General features: G+C 44.9%; 1 protein-coding gene across 9 annotated transcripts in view; it reads left to right on the top strand.

Annotated features, from left to right (window-relative positions):
* Positions 1–21,363, top strand: part of kalrna (kalirin RhoGEF kinase a) — a 1,017,450-nt gene that overhangs the window by 858,855 nt on the left and 137,232 nt on the right. For all 9 annotated transcript variants that reach the window (XM_085986273.1, XM_085986275.1, XM_085986274.1 and 6 more), the window contains 2 exons: positions 3,086–3,152; positions 11,726–11,829. In XM_085986273.1, coding sequence (XP_085842399.1) covers positions 3,086–3,152; positions 11,726–11,829 — 171 coding nt within the window. The remainder of the gene's footprint in view (positions 1–3,085; positions 3,153–11,725; positions 11,830–21,363) is intronic.

The following is a 21,363-nucleotide window of genomic DNA, read 5'->3' as shown; positions in this document are numbered from 1 at the left end:
CGCCTCTGGGAGTCGGGTTCCAGCACTTGTCGGGAACCTGACTCCTATGAAATTGACATGGAGGCGGGATGGGGTCGGGACCCCCGGATCTCCGATTTTTATCGCCCGCACGCCTCCAACCTGACTCCAGGGGCTTAGGAAAATCCAGCCCATAGAGTACAAAAGCAAGGAAGTTATGATGAACCTTTATAAAACACTGGTTCGGCCTCAACTGGAGTATTGTGTCCAATTCTGGGCACCGCACTTTAGGAAGGATGTGAAGGCCTTAGAGAGGGTGCAGAAAAGATTTACAAGAATGTTTCCACGGATGAGGGGCTTCAGTTACGTGGATAGATTGGAGAAGCTGGGGTTGTTCTCCTTGGAACAGAGAAGGTTGAGAGAATATTTGATAGAGGTATTCAAAATCATGAGGGGTCTAGACAGAGTAGATAGAGAGAAACTGTTCCCTTTGGTGGAAGGGTCGGGAACCAGAGGACACAGATTCAAGGTGATTGGCAAAAGAACCAAAGGTGACATGAGGAAAAACCAGCGAGTGGTTAGGTTCTGGAATGAACTGCCTGAAAGTGTGGTGGTGGAGGCAGACTCAATCGTGGCTTTCAAAAGGGAATTGGATAAGTGCCTGAGGGGGAAAAAATTGCAAGGCTACGGGGAAAGGGTACTGCCTTTAATGTTCTGGAAACCTGTACCCCCAAGTCCCTCTGTTCCGCAGCACTTATTGTTGATGTGGCTGTAATAGTAGATGGCATTTTAAAAAACTTGTTTACAATACAGACTTTAAATGTAGTATTCCAATACTGATAGCAATATAACTAATGTATCATACAAATTATACTTTACTGTTATTTTCCCTTTAATTGGCTTTTAACATATTCTTTCCAGTAAATTCGCTCTCTGGCGGCCTATTATTGTATATATTTTGTATCCATATTATTTGCTGACAAGTTTGAGTGTGTCTGGAATAATTATCCCTGTGTTTCTATATCAGTATTTTTCTTGATGCATTGTTTTGTATATTTGAAGATTCAAATGTTAAGACTTGCATGCTGCATTTGCTGGTAGCCTGGGACACCCCACACCTGCAGGTTTTAAGATGCCTAAAGTTGCCTATGATCCAAGCTATACTTCTATGTTATTCTCAATTATTAGCCGAGATTTGTAGCAGGTTACCAAAGTCTCTTGCTTAGCAAAGTGTGCTTGGCTTGGAAGTATCAATGGAACTAACAGAAAATAAATATATTTTTAAAAACAGAACTAAGAGGATATTGGAAATCAGTAAAAGTCTATCCTTCAGATCCTTTCAAGGTTTAAGGTGTCAGCTGTGGCTCAGTGGTAGCACAATTGCCTCTGAGTCAGAAGGTTGTGGTTTCAGGTCCCACTCCCAATACTTAAGCACAAAATCTAGGCTGACACTTTAATGCAGTACTGAGGGAGTGATGCCCTGATGTTTACTTGGGCCGGAGGAAGCCCTATTTTGAGTCATGAGGAGAACATGTGTTGTAAAGCACAAATTTAACCTGCATTGGAAGTTTACTGTCATTGAAGAACGATGAAGAAGAGCAAACCACTCTTCACCCCTTCTCCGTGAAATCCCAGAGGCTCAAGTAAGCATTGATCAGGTCTCCATGTGCTGAAATGAATCAACAATTAGGACAGATGTCCTTTGAATTTTTTAATCAATACTTTTTAGATCCTCTCCTGAGCAATGTAAGCAACCACCATCATATCCCACCATTGCTTAATATGGTGAGTAAAACACACTAGAACCCGCAAGTGATTCTACCAACAACACAACATTATTTGCAAAAAAGAATGCCATAATATAGCTAGGTATGCTGCTTGTTATGTCTTTCATATACAGGTAATGTTTAACTGGCCTGATTGTTTTGATAGGATTCTACTATTGTCACCCAATAGACCGAGTCCTAATATAACTGAATGGATCAGTTTTACACATCAGCTTCTGTAAACCTGCTGTTAACACTGTGTTAATATTAGTTCCTAGACTTGCATTGGAAGACTAAATTCTACTTGAAATCAGTATCCTACTTTTGGCAGAGTTTGCACAAATATGAATTGAGAGATTAACTGCCATGGAGGTCTTCCGATTAAAAAGCATCGGTTGGCCTAGGATAAAATGAGCAAATTCCTCAAGAATGTTGATAATTTAATTTTTATGCAAGTGGGATTGAAGTAGTTGATTTGAATCCATGATGTAATCCTGCTGATGTGACACGACACTCAATTTCTGATGGCACTGCCTTGGTAAAATCAACTGTACCGTAATCTGCAGTGGATGGTGAATTTTCCACAACTTTCTTTCCAACACAGTCAGGTAATACTATACAAACTCAAGCTGTGAAGTCTGAAGTCATGCTAAATTTATCTTCAAAGGAACAGACAAACTTAACATCAAAAGAATCAGTCACCATCAATGGAAAACCTATTATGTGTAGAAAAAGTCAGTATCAACTCTGATAAATACCATGTGCCTTTTGATGAATTATAAAACAGAAAACCAATCCTGGTTCAGATGCACCAGTCTCATAGCTTATGATGTTTTTGATGTCCTCTGAAGCCTTCAATTAAATTGTTCTGTAATTCCTCTGGAGATAAAACAAAAACTGTAAATGTTGGAAATCTGAAAACAAAGCAAAGGGCCTCAACCCAAAATGTTGACCCATTTTTTTTTCTTTTCAGACACTGAGAGACCTGCTGTCATTTCCAGCACTTCTTTTGTTTTGTTTTTACTCCAATCTCTGCCACATGCTTGACTTTCTGAATGAAATGTTTTTAAAATTTCCCTAATTCTTTTATTTTTTATTAAGACCAGGTAGTAATTTGTTTCAAATCATCTAGGTATGAATCAGGCAGGAAAGTGGCATTGAGGTTGAAGATCAACCATGATCTTACTGAATGGGGGAGCAGGCTCGAGGGGCCATATGGCCTACTCCTGCTCCTAATTCTTATGTTCTTATGTTCAGAGTTTTGTAGATGGTTGCTGTTGAACATAACCAACTTAACAGAAGGGCACTGTGTAAACAGAATTCTTAACACATCCATATACAATCCTTTCATCTTATTACAGGTATGTCCTAAATGAGCTTGTTCAAACAGAGAAGGATTATGTGAAAGACTTGGGAGTTGTGGTAGAGGTAAGATGAATTTGATCTAACAAGTATACCAGTGAGCTTAGTAATATTCACTGTAAAGAGTACTCTTGTTTTAAAGAAGACTGCACTGGGCCAATTTGGTATCATGGTGGCAATTGCATAGGCTGTCTTTCATAACTTATTTAAACAAGCATACAATCGAGGTTGACCTTTAAACTTTTAGTACACCTATTAAAGCTAATCATTGTCTGATATCCACGCTCCCCTTTTCAAATTAGTCAAATGTAGTTTCTGTCTTGCAACACAACTAGGCTGTCTTTAAACTTGTTTTATTGCAGGTGACTAACAGACACTTGCTTAGTGTACTTTAGTATCGTTATTTATAGCAATGTGTTGGCCGTATTTAGTAGAAAGTATACTGAAAAACCGCAATACCGTTTAATGTAGAATTTAATTAAATCATTGCTGATTTGATCATATTTACTGTATTTTAATTCATATACTACAGTAAATGGAATATTTAGAAAATACAAAATGTTAAAATATGGAGGAAATGTTCCTGAATAAATTTATATAATTGTTTCTGTATAATCTCAAATACATAAGCAATGAAGCACGTTGTCACTGAACTGTTTAAGGCAATAAAATTTGATCTGACTAGATAAATAGGAAGGATTACAGTCATGTCATTTATCCAGTACAAAAGACTTTTGTGGCAAGTAACCCTGAACATAATTGATCGTGGTTGAATAGAGTTTATTTATGGAGAAGAATAAACATTTTGGGGGGAAAATTCGGTTGCTTTGCGCCTCCCGCCACCTGCTTGGGGCGCTACCATTGAATTTTGGGCGCTAAAAGTAACGCCCCGGCGAAGTTATCGCCCCAAAGGGGGCGCGAGCCAATTTTCCCCTCTTTGACTACTAAAAGAGTTCATTTTGTTTCACAATGATTGAGTGGGCAAAGTCTGGTATAATACTAAGTATTGAAGAGTAGAAGGCCCCAAGTTCAGTCCCTGGTCTGTACCTGGAACTCGCTGCCGACGGAAGTGGTGGAAGCGGAGTCACTCAGGGCTGGGTTTTGCCAGGCCTGAGGAGGCGGGAATGGAAGTGTGTGGGTGTTAAAATTGCAAAAAGTGGCAGGTGGGCCCGACCCCGCCTCCATCCCGCCTCCATGCAATTTTCCCAAATGCGTGGTTTCTGATCCCGTCTCCGGCCTTTAACAACCACTAAATTGCCTCTATAATCCCATTTTGAGAGGCCTTTCTGATTTTAACACATTTCCCACATGATTCACATCTCCTCTGAAACACAACGGTGAAACCTGGCGGGAGCACAATTGGATTGCTGACTATCAGCTGCAGCTCCACCATTAAATAGGAGATTTGATCAGTCATCATTTGCAGGTGGCAGGACTTTGTTGTCTCAGGTCTGGGGGAACTTTTAGCAGGCATAACCATAGCTGTGGAAGTTTGGAACCTGACACTCATCTCCAGTGTGACATCCTGGGAAACCCCTCTCGGCACCTTGACTGAGTGCTTCCTCAACTGAGGCATCTACCAGAAGCATGGGAACCATTTATTTCCTTTCCTCCTGGACATCAGATGAGGACAAAGACCAGCTGCGGCAGCAGCAGAACCATGAACAGCAGCAGCACCAACAGCAGCAGCAACAACAGGAGCGCCAAGCTGCTGCTCATCCACCTAAGCTGCACAGGCCAGAAGGCGCCAGCCCATGGAAGGCCATCGGCGCAGGAGATAACCCCCAAACAGGGTCTACAGACAGAGGATCAGCTACCTCAACATGAGTGAGCAGCAGTGCCAAAGGCGGCTCTGACTTTCGCGAGAGGTAGTGGGTGACATCTGCGCAATGGTGCAGCAAGACCTGGAGCCCAGAGGAGCAGGTGAACACCCCTTACCAGTGGCCGTCAAAGTCACCACCGCACTCAACTTTTTTGCTTCAGGCTCATTCCAGGGATCAGCAGCAGACGTCAGCAGCCTCTCCCAGGCGGCCGCACACACTTGCATCAAGCAGGTAACCGATGCCCTCTTTGCCATCGCGCACAATCACATCCATTTCTCCAAGGATCAAGCAAGTGTCACGACGCGTGCGGTTGGATTAGCTAATCTGGCAGGCTTTCCAAGGGTGCAGGGCATCGTTAACTGCACACGTGGCCCTTAAAGCACCCCATCGTAATCCAGGTATTTTTGTCAACCGCAAGGGCTTCCACTCCCTTAACGTTCAGCTGGTGTGTGAACACAAGAAGGAAATTTTGCATGTTTGTGCCAAGTACCCTGGCAGTTGCCATGACTCCTTCATACTGCGCCAGTCTAATGTGTCTCCGCTCTTCAGTCCGCCAGACCAACTTCACGGATGGCTACTTGGAGACAAGGGCTATCCCTTGAAGACGTGGCTAATGACGCCGTTGAGGAGCCCATCCAACGAAGCTGAGGAGAGCTACAACTACAGCCACATTTTCACCAGATCCATAATCGAGCAAACCAGCGGTTTGCTGAAGATGCGCTTCAGATGCCTGGATAGATCAGGTGGAGCCCTGCAGTACTCAACAGCCAGGGTCTCCAGAATCGTCGTGGTTTGCTGTGCACTTCACAACATGGCACAGCGTCGTGGCTTGCAGATTCCTGAGGACCAAGTGGCTCCTCATCGATCCTCCTCAGATGAGGAGGAGGAGGAGTGCAAAAACGAACATCTTGCAGAGGCCCATCAACCAGCGGCAGCAGTACGCGAGAACATTGTTGCCCGGGATGCAAGGAATGCACTCATCTTAGCCAGATTAGCTTAGCCTAACCAATCAAGTACTTTTGCCTCGCAGCTTCTTACCAGAGCATCGACAATGGCCAAGAACCAGCGGATTCCTAGCACTCTGACCACCATACTGACAATTGCAAGTAATCCTAAGCCCTCAATGTGGAAGTCCCATTAGAGAAATGACACACGCCACAACTGCAACAGTTGCCATCAGAATTTTTATTTACAATAACCAACTTGATGTAAGAAAAAGGAGTCTTACCATCAAGTAACTTTAAAGTAAGCTTTAAGTAACTTATAAACACACTATATACAAGAGAGGTCTTTACCATGCCTCTGGTAGAAGCCTCTTACAATACTGAACAGACCAGTATTTATACCAGTCCGACAGGAAGTGAGGTATGTACACAGTTCATAGTTCATAGTTCACAGTTCACAGGAAGTGATGACATAACTTCCCGGAAGTTATTATTATTATCACACAACTGATGGCATTTTAAAAATAAACACAACATTTCACCCAAATGACTACCCTTGTGACTATTTGTGCAGTATCTTTCTCTTACGTGTGCTCCTACGTGGTGCTTCCCCTGTGGCTTCAGCAGATGTGGAGGCCCCTTGCTCACTTTCTTACTGCTCCTGTCTCGACACCTTTGGCGGGCGTCTTCTGGGGTTGCGAACCTGTGAGGGCTCGGCAACAGTCTGCTGTTCCTGCGGCTGTGCAGGGGTTGAGATGCCGATCTCAGTTGGGTGTGGACACTGGTGGGGCTCTGACCGAGGACTTGGCAGTGGCATGGAAGTGTGAGCGCTTGGAGAGGAGCGCCCACTTCCTTGTTCTCTGCCACCAACATCCCTCTCATGGGTCAGGTCTGCCTCAGCGCTTGCAAGTGGCTTGAGAGCACCTTGCTGCACATCAGGGGGGCCATGGGGACCCGTATCTGTACTGGCAGTCCTACTCAGAAGGACTTCCATGAAGATCTGGTTTCTCTGTTCAGTAGCTGACCATCGCTCCTCCAGAGATGTCAGTCTATTCTGAACACTCACCATGTTTTCTACACTCTGGCGACTTAGCTCCTCCATGGCCATAGCCATCCTCTTGTCTACTGTAGCCATCCTTTCCACGGAGGTTGCCATCCTTTCCGTGGTGCTGCGTTCATGCGCCAGTGACTCCATAAAGGCTCTGCTCATGTTCGCGATGGACACCTCCATTCGCTCCACACTCGCAGCGACCCTGGAGACAAAACCTGCCAGAGACTCCTGCACCTGTTCCTGGAGTTCCAGCACCGCTGTTCTTCTGGATAGACCCAGAGGCAGAGGGTCGACATGCAGCTGAGCCGAGCTGGGAGAGCCCTGCGTCCTCTGACTAGAACTCTCCACTGCTGTCCTTGTCTCCACAATCTGCTGATGCCCACTTGTGAGCTGTGATACACCAGTTGACAACACTACTCTATCTCGCAATGGTCCCGCCAAGGTGCGAGTGTCTGCGCTGGTGCTGGGTTGGCTGAATTCTGCTGATGCTGCGTCCTCAGAGGTTGCAGCTTCCTCTGAGGAGTCTGGAGGCTCAGGCTGTTCCTCCTGGATAGTGTGGACGGGTGCTTGCGATGGTCCTGTGGGGGAGTAAAGGAAAGAGTCAGAGATGTGAGGCCAAGGTTACATGCACATTGCATATTGCAGATGATCATAAGTCCATCTGTTAGAGCTTCAGAATCATTATCAGCGACTCACGCAATGTCAATGAGAGAGATGAAAAACTATTCTGTCACCAGCTTTCTCTGATGCACCCATCTGTCCATCCCCCCACTTGCGCATCGTCCTCAAGTCCCACAATCTCCAGGACCGCCTCCTCCCAAGGGGTGAGGTGGGCTACTGAGGGTGGCCCTCCTCCTGTCCTCATTCTTTCCCTCCTATTGTGAGCTCTCTTTTCCTGCAATGAGAGAGACAAGTGGAATTTGAGTGAGAATGAAGGAGTGAGTGTAGAGAATCCATAGCATAGATGCTTAGAAGGAGACAAAGATGGAGTGAGTTGGCAAGACCAAGGGCCCTCCCTGTGTTTTGTAAGCTGTTTTCATAACATCACAGTGATAGGGAGTGTGAGGGCTGCATAGTCGAATAGTTAGGTGAATGTGACCATAGAGAGAGAGGGAATGGGTAAGGGTGCAGGGATGTCAGTGTCAAGTGGGATGTGGAAGAAGAGGTTGCTAAAGCTGAGTGCTCGTGAGGAGAGGCAATGGGGGTCAGATTGAGGGTGATGGCAAAGTCATACTCACTTTTCCAGTGCGCAGAAGGTTATGAAACCTCTTTCTGCACTGAAGCTAGGTTCTGCGGATCATCGACAACAAGGTGACCTCCTGGGCCACCTGGATCCACACAGCCTTTATCTGCTGGGGAGGCTTCTTCCTCCCTGAAGAAGGGAAGAGCACCTCCTTACCAGCTCTTGCTCCCTCCACCAAAGCTTGCAAGGCGATGTCTTCAAATCTGGGAGCAGACTTAGGTCTCCCGCTGCTCATTCTGCCTCCAGGTCCCTCTCACAGCAAAGGCCAAAAGGTTGGCAGTCTGCAAAAGAAGCAAGGCTTGCAGACCTTAAATGCAGCAGATATGATGATGTCATCGGAGGCGAGTTTCAGACTGAAAAAACTAATTGGGCCATGGGTTCCCACACGCTGGAACTGAATTGCCCAATTATGTGAAAATCACATCAATGTCCCATATCAATTTGGAATCGGGTGGATACCACGAAAAGCGGATGACATGACCCCAGCCCGCCCCAATGACAAAATCCAGCCCTCAATGTTTTCAAGGGGAGACTGGATAGATACTTGAGGGAAATAAACTTGCAGGGCTACAGTGATAGAACGGAGGAATGGGACTGACTGGATTGCTTTACAGAGAGCCGGCATGGACTCGATGGGCCGAATGGCCTCCTTCTGTGCCATTATGACTCTATGGGCGCGATCTTGCCAGCCCTGGGGAGACGGGTTTGGAGGCGAGACTGCCGGGAAAATGGCAGAATTTGGGGGCGGGTGCCCAACCCGCCTCCGTGCCATCTTGCCAGGAGGCGGGTAGCCGTCCTGCGCCGGGCCCCGTCTCCTTGGAGGCAGGAAGGGATTATATCCACTTAACTGCCTGTTAGCAGGTAGTTAACAGGCAGAAAATAGGATTATCCCCTTTTTGCCCTCACAAGTGCAGGCTTCCCGAAGGCTCCGAACCCCACCAGGTCACCGAGGCGAGTAGGGGGTCTGCGGGGGTCGGAGGGGTCCAAAAGTGTACTGTGGAGGTGAGTGATGGGTGCAAGTGTGGAGAGGTGAGTATCTGAAGTAAGTGCAAAGTGTTAGAAAAAGTGTACTTACCTTTGTTTCTTCCTGCAGGCTTCAATCGGTGGGTATGCAGAGAGCCTCACACCTCCGCGGCAGAAATGACAGATGGCCCTTGCATTCTCCAATGCAACAACCATCTCATTTCTGCAAAAGAGGTTTTGAAATTCAAGACCTCATCGAAGTACAGAGACTGATGAAACGTCATACATTGACGTTCTCTGTAACCGGCTTTCCCTTAATTGGCCTACAAGGTCAATCAAGAGAAAATAGCGTGGGTTGGCCAGAAGCTGACGGAGGCGGGACTAAAACCTGACAAGTGGGAGTCCCGCCTCCAAAAGCTCCCCATTGAGAAAATCACCCCCTATGACTCTATTAATGAGCTGGTCTCGCCTAGAACAGCAGTTATGGTGTTGGGGGTGGTAAATTGGCCAGATTTCCCTGTTCCTGATTGCTAATCACCAGCTCCTGTTAGATGTGTGCATATGTCATCATTGGGTGAGGACAGGACTGGGCTGGTGTATTATGCCTACATAGTAAAAAAGGCTAATGACACTCGGCGGGGGGTGGCGTAATTTTGACTTCAGGTGATAGTGTAAAACAGGTGATATTGATTCAGCCGCCCACTGAAGTCAATGGAAATGGAAATCGGGAGAGCTGCACAAGAGATAGATGAAACAATATCGTCCGTTTTACATAATTACCCAAAGTGAAAATTAGCCCCTGAACATCTAAGCTCATACATGAAGATTGGCTACTTGAACAAGGTACCAGAGGGTGCCCGCTATTTGTGGAAATATACTACAGCAAAATAAAGGAAAGTTCAAATTTGTTTTCACATTGGAGTGATGCAATGTGAATTATCTGCATTTGATGTGTTTTACTGAAATGCAGTTTTAAAAAAATCAAAAGTTTAGATTTGATTTAATTTGAGAATATATTTCAGTTAAAATAGTTATAAAGTAATTTAGCCTCTTAACCCTTTTTCCTCATCAAAGATTAACCATCTCATATCGGTAATGCAGTCCTTTGCATCTTTCCCATTCTACTGGCTGAAAAAACCACCTTCAGAGCAAGTTTTTAGTTAATCAAAGTACCATTTCCCCTCCAACTTCTGAAATGGATGGTGGGAGCAGGGAGACAGAATAAATGAGGTATTAATTTTTTTAAAATATTAAATAAAAGATAATAGATTGATGGAGGAAAAGCAATATTAAAGATTGTTAGAAGAATAAATTGCAGAGAATATAAGGGAAAATATGAGAAAAATGGAAGACAGGACCAGCAGAAAGAAATTGTTTTTAATTTTTTAGGTCTCTGTCTGAAGTTCATTTAGTAGTTAAGATGCAATATTACAGTAATAAAGCTAAGGTAGCTGAATTACTGTAATATTGGTGTTCACTTCAATACCATGATGTTGGGGCTGCAAATTTAAAATCTAACTGTCCCAACAAGAAGGCCATTTCTCGGAACCTATTGGAGGTCTAAGGATTAATGCTTTAATTTTATAATTAAAAATAGCCCCTTCAAGGTAGGCAAAGTTTTCTATTGGTTGCATTGAAGCACAATGTAATTGTATTTAAATATTTATCTTGTAATTATTATATACCGTCTGTCCCCCTTCCAATCCCCCAATCAGTTTCAGTGATTGCCACACTGGCTGAGATCAGTTAACTCAGCATCTACCAGAAAACAAAGTTGAGTTCTTTCTGCTCTGCATGTCTCAGTATCATATGCACTTACCCTTTGAGCCTTTAAAGACTACATTACATGTAATTTTGTTATCTTTCTGTGATTATAATTATGCTTTGATGATTGTTGTCTTGTGCTGATCAATTCAATTATTGCAACTGCATGGTTTTCAATGGAGGTTAAATTATAAGTCCAAACTGTGAAGCAACCTTTGTGTTTACTTAGTATTAAGTAAGATATGCTTTTTTAACAAAAGAGTAAGAGTTCATTATTATGAGTATATGGAACTGATGGTCAGGAAAGATGATCAGGTCCAACCAGCTTGTCCCATACAGTCATGTTGCAACTAAGCATCATGACTCCCCAATGCTTCCCACTAACCAGCATCCAATTAATCTCTTGGGAGAGGCACAAAAACAGATTTTTAAAAAACTGTTATTCTTGGAAAATTCTCTCCAACCCCATTGGCAATAAAAGCGAGTTCCAGGAGACCATGAAGCACACCCCACCTATCTTCTGTATGCACTGATACCGGCCTCAGACAGAAATTTGTCCAGCTCCCTTTTGAATGCTAGAAGCGAATCTACACTCACTGCTTGAGCTAGCAACGTGTTCCAAAGGGCAATGACCCTCAACAAAAATAAGAACCTCTTGACATCTAACCTAGTTCTTTGCTTAAATAACACATACGCATCTTCTTATGGACTGCACAAAGGTAGAATGCTTGATATGGAATCCTTCAAGTACTTAGTAAGAAAGTGAAAAATGTAACTTGCTGACTTGGCATATGCTGCAGGAGCTTCTAAGTTTTGATGGTGTCACTTTTTGCACATTTCTGATATTTTAGGGTTTCATGAAAAAATTAGAAGAGAAAGGTGTTCTTGATGACATGAAAGGAAAAGAGAAGATAGTTTTTGGAAACATTCACCAGATTTACGACTGGCACAGTAGGTGAGTAGGCAGCCACTTCTAGTTGATTATTGCTGAAGGAACAAGTCAACAGTTTGCATTTTATGAAGTAAATTCATTAGTGTTAACTGTAACAAACATTTATTGTAGAATTCGTATCTTACCATCCTTATTTAAAGGTCTGAATTATCATGAAGCCAAGCTGGCTTTAAAGTGGGTTATATGTGTTAGCTTACTGAAAGTGGAAAATTTTATCAAACACTTTTAAATTAATATGTTCCTGCAGTTATAATACCGAAAATAAATAATTCCAAGCTGAAACCTACCAAATTCAGATGAAATCATAAATTGCAACAGCAGCTTACACAATCATTCAAATCATGGAAAGGTGTAACAGCTTTTAAAATATTAAAAGACTCTTTTTTAACCTCCCCAGTACACTTTCTATATTCCTCACGATTTTCTTTAGTATTAGACCTAATTTTATCATATACATCCAATTTAAGTTGCAATTTAGTTTTAATCTATTGATTCATGGAACTCTTCTTTAATGCACCCCCATTTCGACTTGTAAAAATGTATCTATTTTGTTCTTTATTCATAGAAACATAGAAGATAGGAGCAGGAGTAGGCCATTCGACCCCTCGAGCCTGCTCCGCCATTCAATGCGATCATGGCTGATCATCCAAATTCAGTACCCTGTCCCTGCTTTCTCCCCATATCCCTTGATCCCTTTAGCCTTAAGAAATATATCCAACTCCTTCTTGAATATATTTAATGAATTGGCCTCTACTGCCTTCTGTGGCAGAGAATTCCACAGGTTCACCACTCTCTGGGTGAAGAAATTCCTCCTCATCTCTGTCCTAAATGGCTTACCTCTTATCCTTAGACTGTGACCCCTGGTTCTGGACTCCCCGACCATCAGGAACATCCTTCCTGCATCTAGTCTGTCTAGTCCTGTTAGAATTTTATAAGTTTCAATGAGGTCCCCTCTTATTCTTCTAAACTCCAGCGAGTACGAGCCCAATCGACCCAATCTCTCCTCATACGTCATTCCTGCCATCCCAGGTATCAGCCTGGTGAATCTTCGCTGCCCTCCTTCCATGGCAAGAACATCCTTCCTCAGATAAGGCAACCAAAACTGCACCCAGTACTCAAGATGTGGTCTCACCAAGGCCCTGTACAACTGCAGCAAGACATCCTTGTTCCTGCACTCAAACCCTCTCGCTACGAAGGCCAACATACCATTTGCCTTCTTAACCGCCTGCTGCACCTGCATGCTTACCTTCAGCGCTGGTGCACAAGGACGCCCAGGTCTCGTTGCACTTCCCCTTCTCCCAACCTATTGCCATTCAGATAATAATTGCCTTCTTGTTTTTGACACCAAAGTGGATAACCTCGCATTTATCCACGTTATATTGCATCTGCCATGCTTCTACCCAATCACCCAACCTGTCCAAATCATCCTGGAGTTTCTCGACATCCTCCTCACAGCACACACGCCCACCCAGCTTTGTGTCGCCTGCAAACTTGGAGATATTATATCTAGTTCACTCGTCCAGATCATTAATAGATATTGTGAATAGCTGGGGTCCAAGGACCGATCCCTGCGGTACCCCACTAGTCACTGCCTGCCACTCGGAAAAAGAGACGTTTATTCCAACTCTTTGCTTTCGGTCTGCCAACCAGTTCTCTATCCAAGTCAATACCTTGCCCCCAATCCCAATGTGCCTTAACTTTACATGCTAATCTCTTATGCGGGACCTTATCGAAAGCCTTTTGAAAGTCCAAATACACCACATCCACTGGTTCTCCCTTATCTATTTTACCAGTTACATCCTCAAAAAATTCCAGTAGATCAGTCAAGCACGATTTACCTTTTGTAAATCCATGTTGACTTTGTCCGATCCTGTCACTGTTTTCCAAGTGCTCTGCTATTTCATCTTTTATAATGGACTCTAGCATTTTCCCCACTACCGATGTCTGTAATTCCCCGATTTCTCTCTATCACCTTTTTTGAATAGTGGGGTAACATTAGCTACCCTCCAATCCATGGGTACTGTTCCAGATTCTATTGAATGTTGGAAGATGATCAGCAATGCATCTACTATTTCTAGGGCCACTTCCTTAAGTACCCTAGGATGTAGATTATCAGGCCCTGGGGATTTATCGGCCTTCAATCCCGTCAATTTCCCTAACACCATTTCCCTACAAATTTCTTTCAGCTCCTCCCTTTCATCAGACCCTATGTTCCCCGACATCTCTGGGAGGTTATTTGTGTCCTCCTTTGTGAAGACAGAACCAAAATATGTATTTAATTGGTCTGCCATTTCTTTGTTCCCCATTATAAAATCCCCTGATTCTGACTGCAAGGGATCTACGCTTGACTTCACCAATCTTTTTCCCTTCACATATCTATAAAAGCTTTTACAGTCAGTTTTTATGTTCCCTGAAAGCTTACTCTCATATTCTATTTTCCCCTTCTTAATTAATCCCTTTGTCCTCCTTTGTTGAATCCTAAACTGCTCCCAATCCTCAGGTTTACTGCTTTTTCTGGCCAATTTATATGTCCTCTCCTTGGATCTTATGCTATCCCTAATTTCCCTAGTTAGCCACGGTTGAGTCACCTTTTTTGTTTTATTTTTATGCCAAACTGGGATGAACAAATTCTGTAGTTCATCCATGCAGTCTTTTAATGTTTGCCGTCAACCCTTTGAGTGACATTCCCCAATCAATCCTACCCAACTCGCGCCTCATACCATCGTAGTTTCCTTTATTTAAATTCAGGACCCTAGTCTCTGAGTCAACTACTTCACTCTCCATCTTAATGAAGAATTCTATCATATTATGATCGCTCCGACCCAAGGAGCCTCGTACAGCAAGATTGCTAATTAATCCTTTCTGATTACATAATACCCAGTCTAAGATGGCGTGATCTCTAGTTGGTTCCTCGACATATTGGTCCAGGAAACCATCCCGTAAACACTCCAGGAATTCCTCCTCCACAGTATTGTTACTAATTTGGTTAGCCCAATCTATATGTAGATTAAAGTCACCCATGATGACTGCTGTGCCCTTATTGCATGCTTCTCTAATTTCCCTTTTAATGCCATCGCCAACCTCCGCATTACTGTTTGGAGGTCTATATACCACTCCCACTAACGTTTTCTGCCCCATGGTATTTCTCAGTTCTACCCATACAGATTCCACATCATCAGAGCTAATATCCTTCCTTACAATTGTGTTAATCCCCTCTTTAACCAGCAATGCTACCCCACCTCCCTTTCCTTTTTGCCTATCTTTCCTGAATATTGAATACCCCTGGATGTTGAGTTCCCAGCCTTGGCCACCCTGGAGCCATGTTTCCGTAATCCCAATCAAATCATATTCACTTACCTCTATTTGCGCAGCTAATTCATCCACCTTATTACGAATGCTCCTCGTATTAAGACATAAAGCCTTCAGGCTTGTTTTTTTAACGTTCTTAGACCTATTAGAATTATTATTTACTGCGGCCATGTTTGATTTAAACCATTGATTTATCTGACTGCCACTTTTGTTTTTCTCCTTATCTTTTGCTTTTATCCTTGTTTCCCTTTCCTCTGTCTCCCTGCTCAGGTTCCCAACCCCCTGCCATTTTAGTTTAAACCCTCACCCAGAGCACTAGCAAACACTCCCTCTAGGACATCAGTCCCGGCCCTGCCCAGGTGCAAACCGTCCAGTTTGTACTGGTCCCACCTCCCCCAGAACCGGTTCCAATGTCCCAGGAATTTGAATCCCTCCCCCTTGCACCATTCCTCTAGCCACGTATTCATCTGAAATATCCTTCTATTTCTACTCTGACTAGCACGTGGCACTGGTAGCAATCCTGAGATTACTACCTTTGAGGTCCTATTTTTTAATTTACCTCCTAACTCCCTATATTCAGCATTTAGGACCTCATCCTGTTTTTTACCTATATTGTTGGTACCTATATGCATCACGACAACTGGCTGTTCACCTGCCCCTTCCAAAATGTTCTGCAGCCGCTCTGAGACATCCTTGACCCTTGCACCAGGGAAGCAACACACCATCTTGGAGTCTCATTTGCGGCCGCAGAAATGCCTATCTATTCCCCTTACAATAGAATCCCCTATTACTATAGCTCTACCCCTTTTTCCTCCCGTCCTGTGCAGCAGAGCCACCCCTGGTGCCAGGAAGTTGGCTGCTGCTGCCTTCCTCTGATAAGCCATCCCCCTCAACAGTATTCAAAGTGGTATATCTGTTTGAGAGGGGGATGTCCACAGGGGACTCCTGCACTACCTGCCTGCGCCTACTACTCTGTCTGTTGGTCACCCCTTTCCTTTCTGCCTGTGCAACCTTTGCCTGCGGTGTGACCAACTGCTTAAACGTGATATCCACAACGTCCTCAGCATCACGAATGGTCCAGTATGTATCCAATCGAAGCTCCAGTGCCGCAATGCAGTCTGCCAGTAGCTGCAGCTGGACACACTTCCTGCACACATGGTTGTCAGGGACACAGGAAGTGTCCCTGAGTTCCCACATAGCGCAGGAGGAGCATGCCACGGGACCGAGCTCTCCTGTCATAACTTACCCTTAAATTAATTGAAATTAAATTAAATCAAATCTATCCCACCAATTACACTACAGTTAAATGATATACTTAAGGGCCCTGGTTTACCAACAGTCCCCACTACACCACAGAGAGCTTAGAAACTATAAAGCATCTCATTTAAACATTCCCCACTCTGATCCATTGAACTATTAACTTTTCTGCCCTGTTAATTTGGGCTAGATCCCCTCTTACCTCACTGAACTTCCATGCTTCTCATCCTTGACTCTTCATTATCTTTTTCTATTTTCACCTTAAACCTAAGTATGTTGCTATTTCCCTATTGTTCTTCTACTCTTAGATCAGTTGTTTCCTCCACTTAATTTCCCAGATTAAATTAGCCATTGCTTCTTTCCTTGTTAGACTAGAAGCATACTTGCCATGATTTTCAACTTCCTTTGGAAATGGGTACAAAGCCAATATCTGAAGGCTCAAACCATTTTCCGGTTCTAGCCTCCTTTGAATGGTACTGGCAAACTGCAGGTACCCCACTGCAGTTCACTGGATGTGGGAAGGGGGAAATCATGCTCCCATGCTCAGCTGGCTGCCAGATTTGGCTGAATGGGGTAAGCCACTGACCAAGCTTCAATGTACCTGCACTGTTGTTTCATGTAGCTCCCGTGTTCCCGTGCTCAGTGTGACAGTGCACAGTGCACAGTGCACCCTCCACCCACTTGTACCTGAAAATTCCAAATGAGGTCCTACAGTGAGCATATATAGCAACCGAGCATGCTGACCTCCCATTTACAGGACCACCTAAAAATTGTAACAGGCAGCCTTAGGCATCAATGTGGCAGTTGGCGTGCCCCCTCACCACCACCAGTGCTGCCCAGCCCCCTTTCCTCGCCATACACAATTTTGAACTCCTGGCTGCCTGTTTTTCAGGCAAGAAATGGGCAGCCGGCAGTTAAAAATTGCCTCCACTGATCTAGGAAGCAGTCTTGGTTGCATTCTGAAAAGCATTCATCACATTGATCTTAAGAGAGTTAAACTTCTTAATTACATCTCTTAACTGTGTACATATCTTCTCCTCTATCTCAGCTCCACTGTTTTGATGACATACAATACACATTGAGAATTGCACCATTTCCTTTCCTATTCATTAATCTACATCGATTCTGTCTTAACACAATCTCCCAGGAACATCCTTATGCTCAATACTATGATAAAATCCTTTATTTATAACACTGCCACACTTTTTTCTCTCTATGTCACCTGAAAATGTTATAACCAGGAATATAAAGTTCTAGCTTTCAAGCTTTGTTTTGAATGCTTTGTGCATTTATATACAGTATATAATCATTCCCCCATTGTTGCTCGAGAGCCCATTTTGTGTTGATTACTATGTGTGAAGAAAAACCTCCTGATAGCAGTCGGAACTTTACCTATTATTAATTTGAACCTGTTTCCCCTTGTCCTATTTCCCACAGTTTAATTGAAAGCAATATTCCAGATTACCTTGGGAAGGAAATCTGCCATCCTGGTCTGGCCTATATGTAACTCCAGACTCACAGCAATGTGGTTGACCCTTAACTGCCCTCTGAAATGGCCTAGCAAGCCACTCAGTTGTAAAAAAAACTGCTATGATAAACAATAAGGATAAAACCGGACGGACGATCTCGGCACCGGCTACGGATATGACAAAGGCACACCCAGCCCAGTCGACCTGCAAAGTCCTCCTCACCAACATCTGGGGACTTGTACCAAAATTGGGAGAGCTGTCCCACAGACTAATCAAGCAACAGCCTAACATAGTCATACTCACAGAATCATACCTTTCAGCCAATGTCCCAAACTCCTCCATCACCATCCCTGGGTATGTCCTGTCCCACCGGCAGGGGTGGTGGCACAGTGGTATACAGTCAGGAAGGAGTGGCCCTGGGACTCCTCAATATTGATGCCGGACCCCATGAACTTTCATGGTTTCAGGTCAAGCATAGGCAAGGAAACCTCCTGCTGATTACCACCTACCGCCCTCCCTCAGCTGATGAATCAGTACTCCTCCATGTTGAACACCACTTGGAAGAAGCACTGAGAGTAGCATGGGCACAGAATGTACTCTGGGTGAGGGACTTCAATGTCCATCTCCAAGAGTGGATCGGTAGCACCACTACTGACCGAGCTGGCCGAGTCCTGAAGAACATAGCTGCCAGTCTGGGCCTGCGACAGGTGGTGAGAGAACCAACACAAGGGAACACACTGACTTGACCTTGTCTTCACCAATCTACCTGTTGCAGATGCATCTGTCCATGACAGCATTGATAGCATTGACCACCACACAGTCATTGTGGAGACCAAGTCCCGTCTTCATATTGAGGATGCCCTCCATCGTGTTGTGTGGCACTACCACTGTGCTAAATAGGATAGATTCAGAACAGATCTAGCAGCTCAAAACTGGGCATCCATGAGGCGCTGTGGGCCGTCAGCAGCAGTAGAATTGTACTCCACCACAATCTGTAACCTCATAGTTAGCTATTTCAATGCCATTCATAAAGTTCCTTCCTAAGTGCAGTACTTTACACTTGTCTACTTTAGTTTTATCTGTCATTGTTCTGCTGATTCATACAATTTGTTTAGCTCATTCTGTAATTTCTGGACTGCCCCTCCTAGTTTGGTATAGAATCATCGAATGATAAAGCACAGATGAAGGCCATTCGGCCCATCGTGCCTGTGCTGACTCTTTAAAAGAGCTATCCAATTAGTCCCACTCCCTTGCTTTTTCCCATAGCCTTGAACTCTTTTCTCCTTCAAGTAATTATCCAATTCCCTTCTGAAAGTTATTAATGAATTTGCTTCCGCCATCTTTTCAGGCAATGTATTCCAGATCATCATAAATCACTTAAATGTTTTTTCCTCATGTTGCCAATTTGCATTGAGTTTCAGAATCCTAGTCATTAATATAAATTAGACACAGTAGTAGTCCCAATACGGAGTCCTGGAGCATTCCACTCAGTGCTTTCACCACTCACCACATCAACACCCCCCACAAACCATGACATTAACCCTCTTAACAGGACCTGTTGTTTTCTACACTTCAGTCAGTTTCTTGTCTATACCCAATTTTGGCCTTAATCCCGACAGTTTTGTGCTTAGTTAGTAATCTTTCATGTGGAACTTTGAGTTGACTTTCTTAAATGGTTAACACAAGCGATTTCATGCAGAGCTACTTATAGGGCAGGATTTTCATTGAGCCGTGGAGGCGGGATTGGAGGCGTGTGGGGGGGTAAAATCGCAAAAACTGGTGTGCGGGACCACCGCCCCCCCCCACCCCAAACCTGGTTCCCGACTCCGAGCAATTTTAACTCAGGCGTGTCTGATGGTCCCGACTCCGTCCCGCATCCAACAGGCAGGACTGGTCGTTAAGGCCCTTAACAAGCACTAAATGGCCTCTATAATCCTATTTTAAAAGGCCCTTGCGAATTTAACCCTTTTCCCACATGAAACATGCCTGGTGGGAAACACGAATATGAAACTTGGCGGGAGCACTATTGGATTGCTGACTATCAACTGCAGGTCAACCATTAAAGAGGAGATTTGATCAGCCATGATTTGCAGATGGCAGGACTTAGTGGTCTCAGGTCTGGGGCAACTTTTAGAAGGCTTAACCACACCTGTGGAAGGTTGGAGCCTCACACCCATCTCCAGTGTGACCTCCTGGGAAACCCCTCTCGCCACCATCACTCAGTGCTTCCTCAACGGAGACATATACCAGAAGTATGGGAGCCATTTATTTCCTTCCCATCTGGGCATTAGAGGAGCTCGAGCACCAGCCGCGGCACCAGCAGAACCAGGAACAACAGCAGCACCAGCAACAGCAGGAGCGCCAGGCTGCTGCTCACCCACCTGAGGCTGCACAGGCCAGAAGGGGCCAGCGCCTGGAAGCACGTCGGTGCAAGAGATACCCCCCAAACAGGGTCTACAGACACAGGGTCAGCTATCTCAACATGTCTGAGCAGCAGTGCCAAAGGCGGCTCCGACTTTCACAAGAGGTAGTGACTGACATCTGTGCAATGCTACAGCAAGACCTGCTGCCCAGAGGACCAGGTGGACAAGCATTACCAGTGGCCGTCAAAGTCACCACCGCACTCAACTTTTTTGCCTCGGGCTCATTCCAGGGATCAGCAGCAGACATCAGCGGCCTCTCCCAGGCGGCCGCACACACTTGCATCACGCAGGTCACCGATGCCCTCTTTGCCCTCGCGCACAATCACATCCATTTCACCAAGGATCGAGCAAGTTTCACGGCACGAGCGGTTGGATTAGCTCACCTAGCAGGCTTTCCAAGGGTGCAGGGCGTCGTTGACTGCACACATGTGGCCCTTAAGGCACCCCATCGCAATCCAGGTATTTTTGTCAACCGCAAGGGCTTCCACTCCCTTAACGTTCAGCTGGTGTGTGACCACAAGAAGGAAATTTTGCATGTTTGTGCCATGTACCCTGGCAGTTGCCATGACTCCTTCATACTGTGCCAGTCTAGTGTGCCTCCGCTATTCAGTCTGCCAGACCAACTTAACGGATGGCTACTTGGAGACAAGGGCTATCCCCTGAGGACGTGGCTAATGACGCCGTTGAGGAGACCATCCAACGAAGCTGAGGAGAGCTACAACTCCAGCCACATGTCCACCAGAGCCATAATCGAGCAAACCATCGGTTTGCTGAAGATGCGCTTCAGATGCCTGGATAGATCAGGTGGAGCCCTGCAGTACTCAGCAGCCAGGGTCTCCAGAATCGTCGTGGTTTGCTATGCACTTCACAACATGGCACAGCGTCGTGGCTTGCAGATTCCTGAGGACCAAGTGGCTCCTCACATATCCTCCTCCTCAGAGGAGGAGGAGGAGGAGGAGGGTGAAAACGACCATCCTGCAGAGGCCCATCAACCAGCGGCAGCATTATGTGAGAACATTGCTGCCCGGGATGCAAGGAATGCACTCATCCTGGCCAGATTTGCTTAGCCTAGTCAAACA

The sequence above is a fragment of the Somniosus microcephalus genome, chromosome 4, assembly GCF_052327205.1.
Source record: "Somniosus microcephalus isolate GS21.2 chromosome 4, FLI_Smic_1.0, whole genome shotgun sequence".
Classification (NCBI taxonomy): Eukaryota; Metazoa; Chordata; class Chondrichthyes; order Squaliformes; family Somniosidae; genus Somniosus; species Somniosus microcephalus.
The sequence above is the reverse complement of the archived record's forward strand: the minus strand, read 5'-3'. Positions and strand labels throughout refer to the sequence as shown.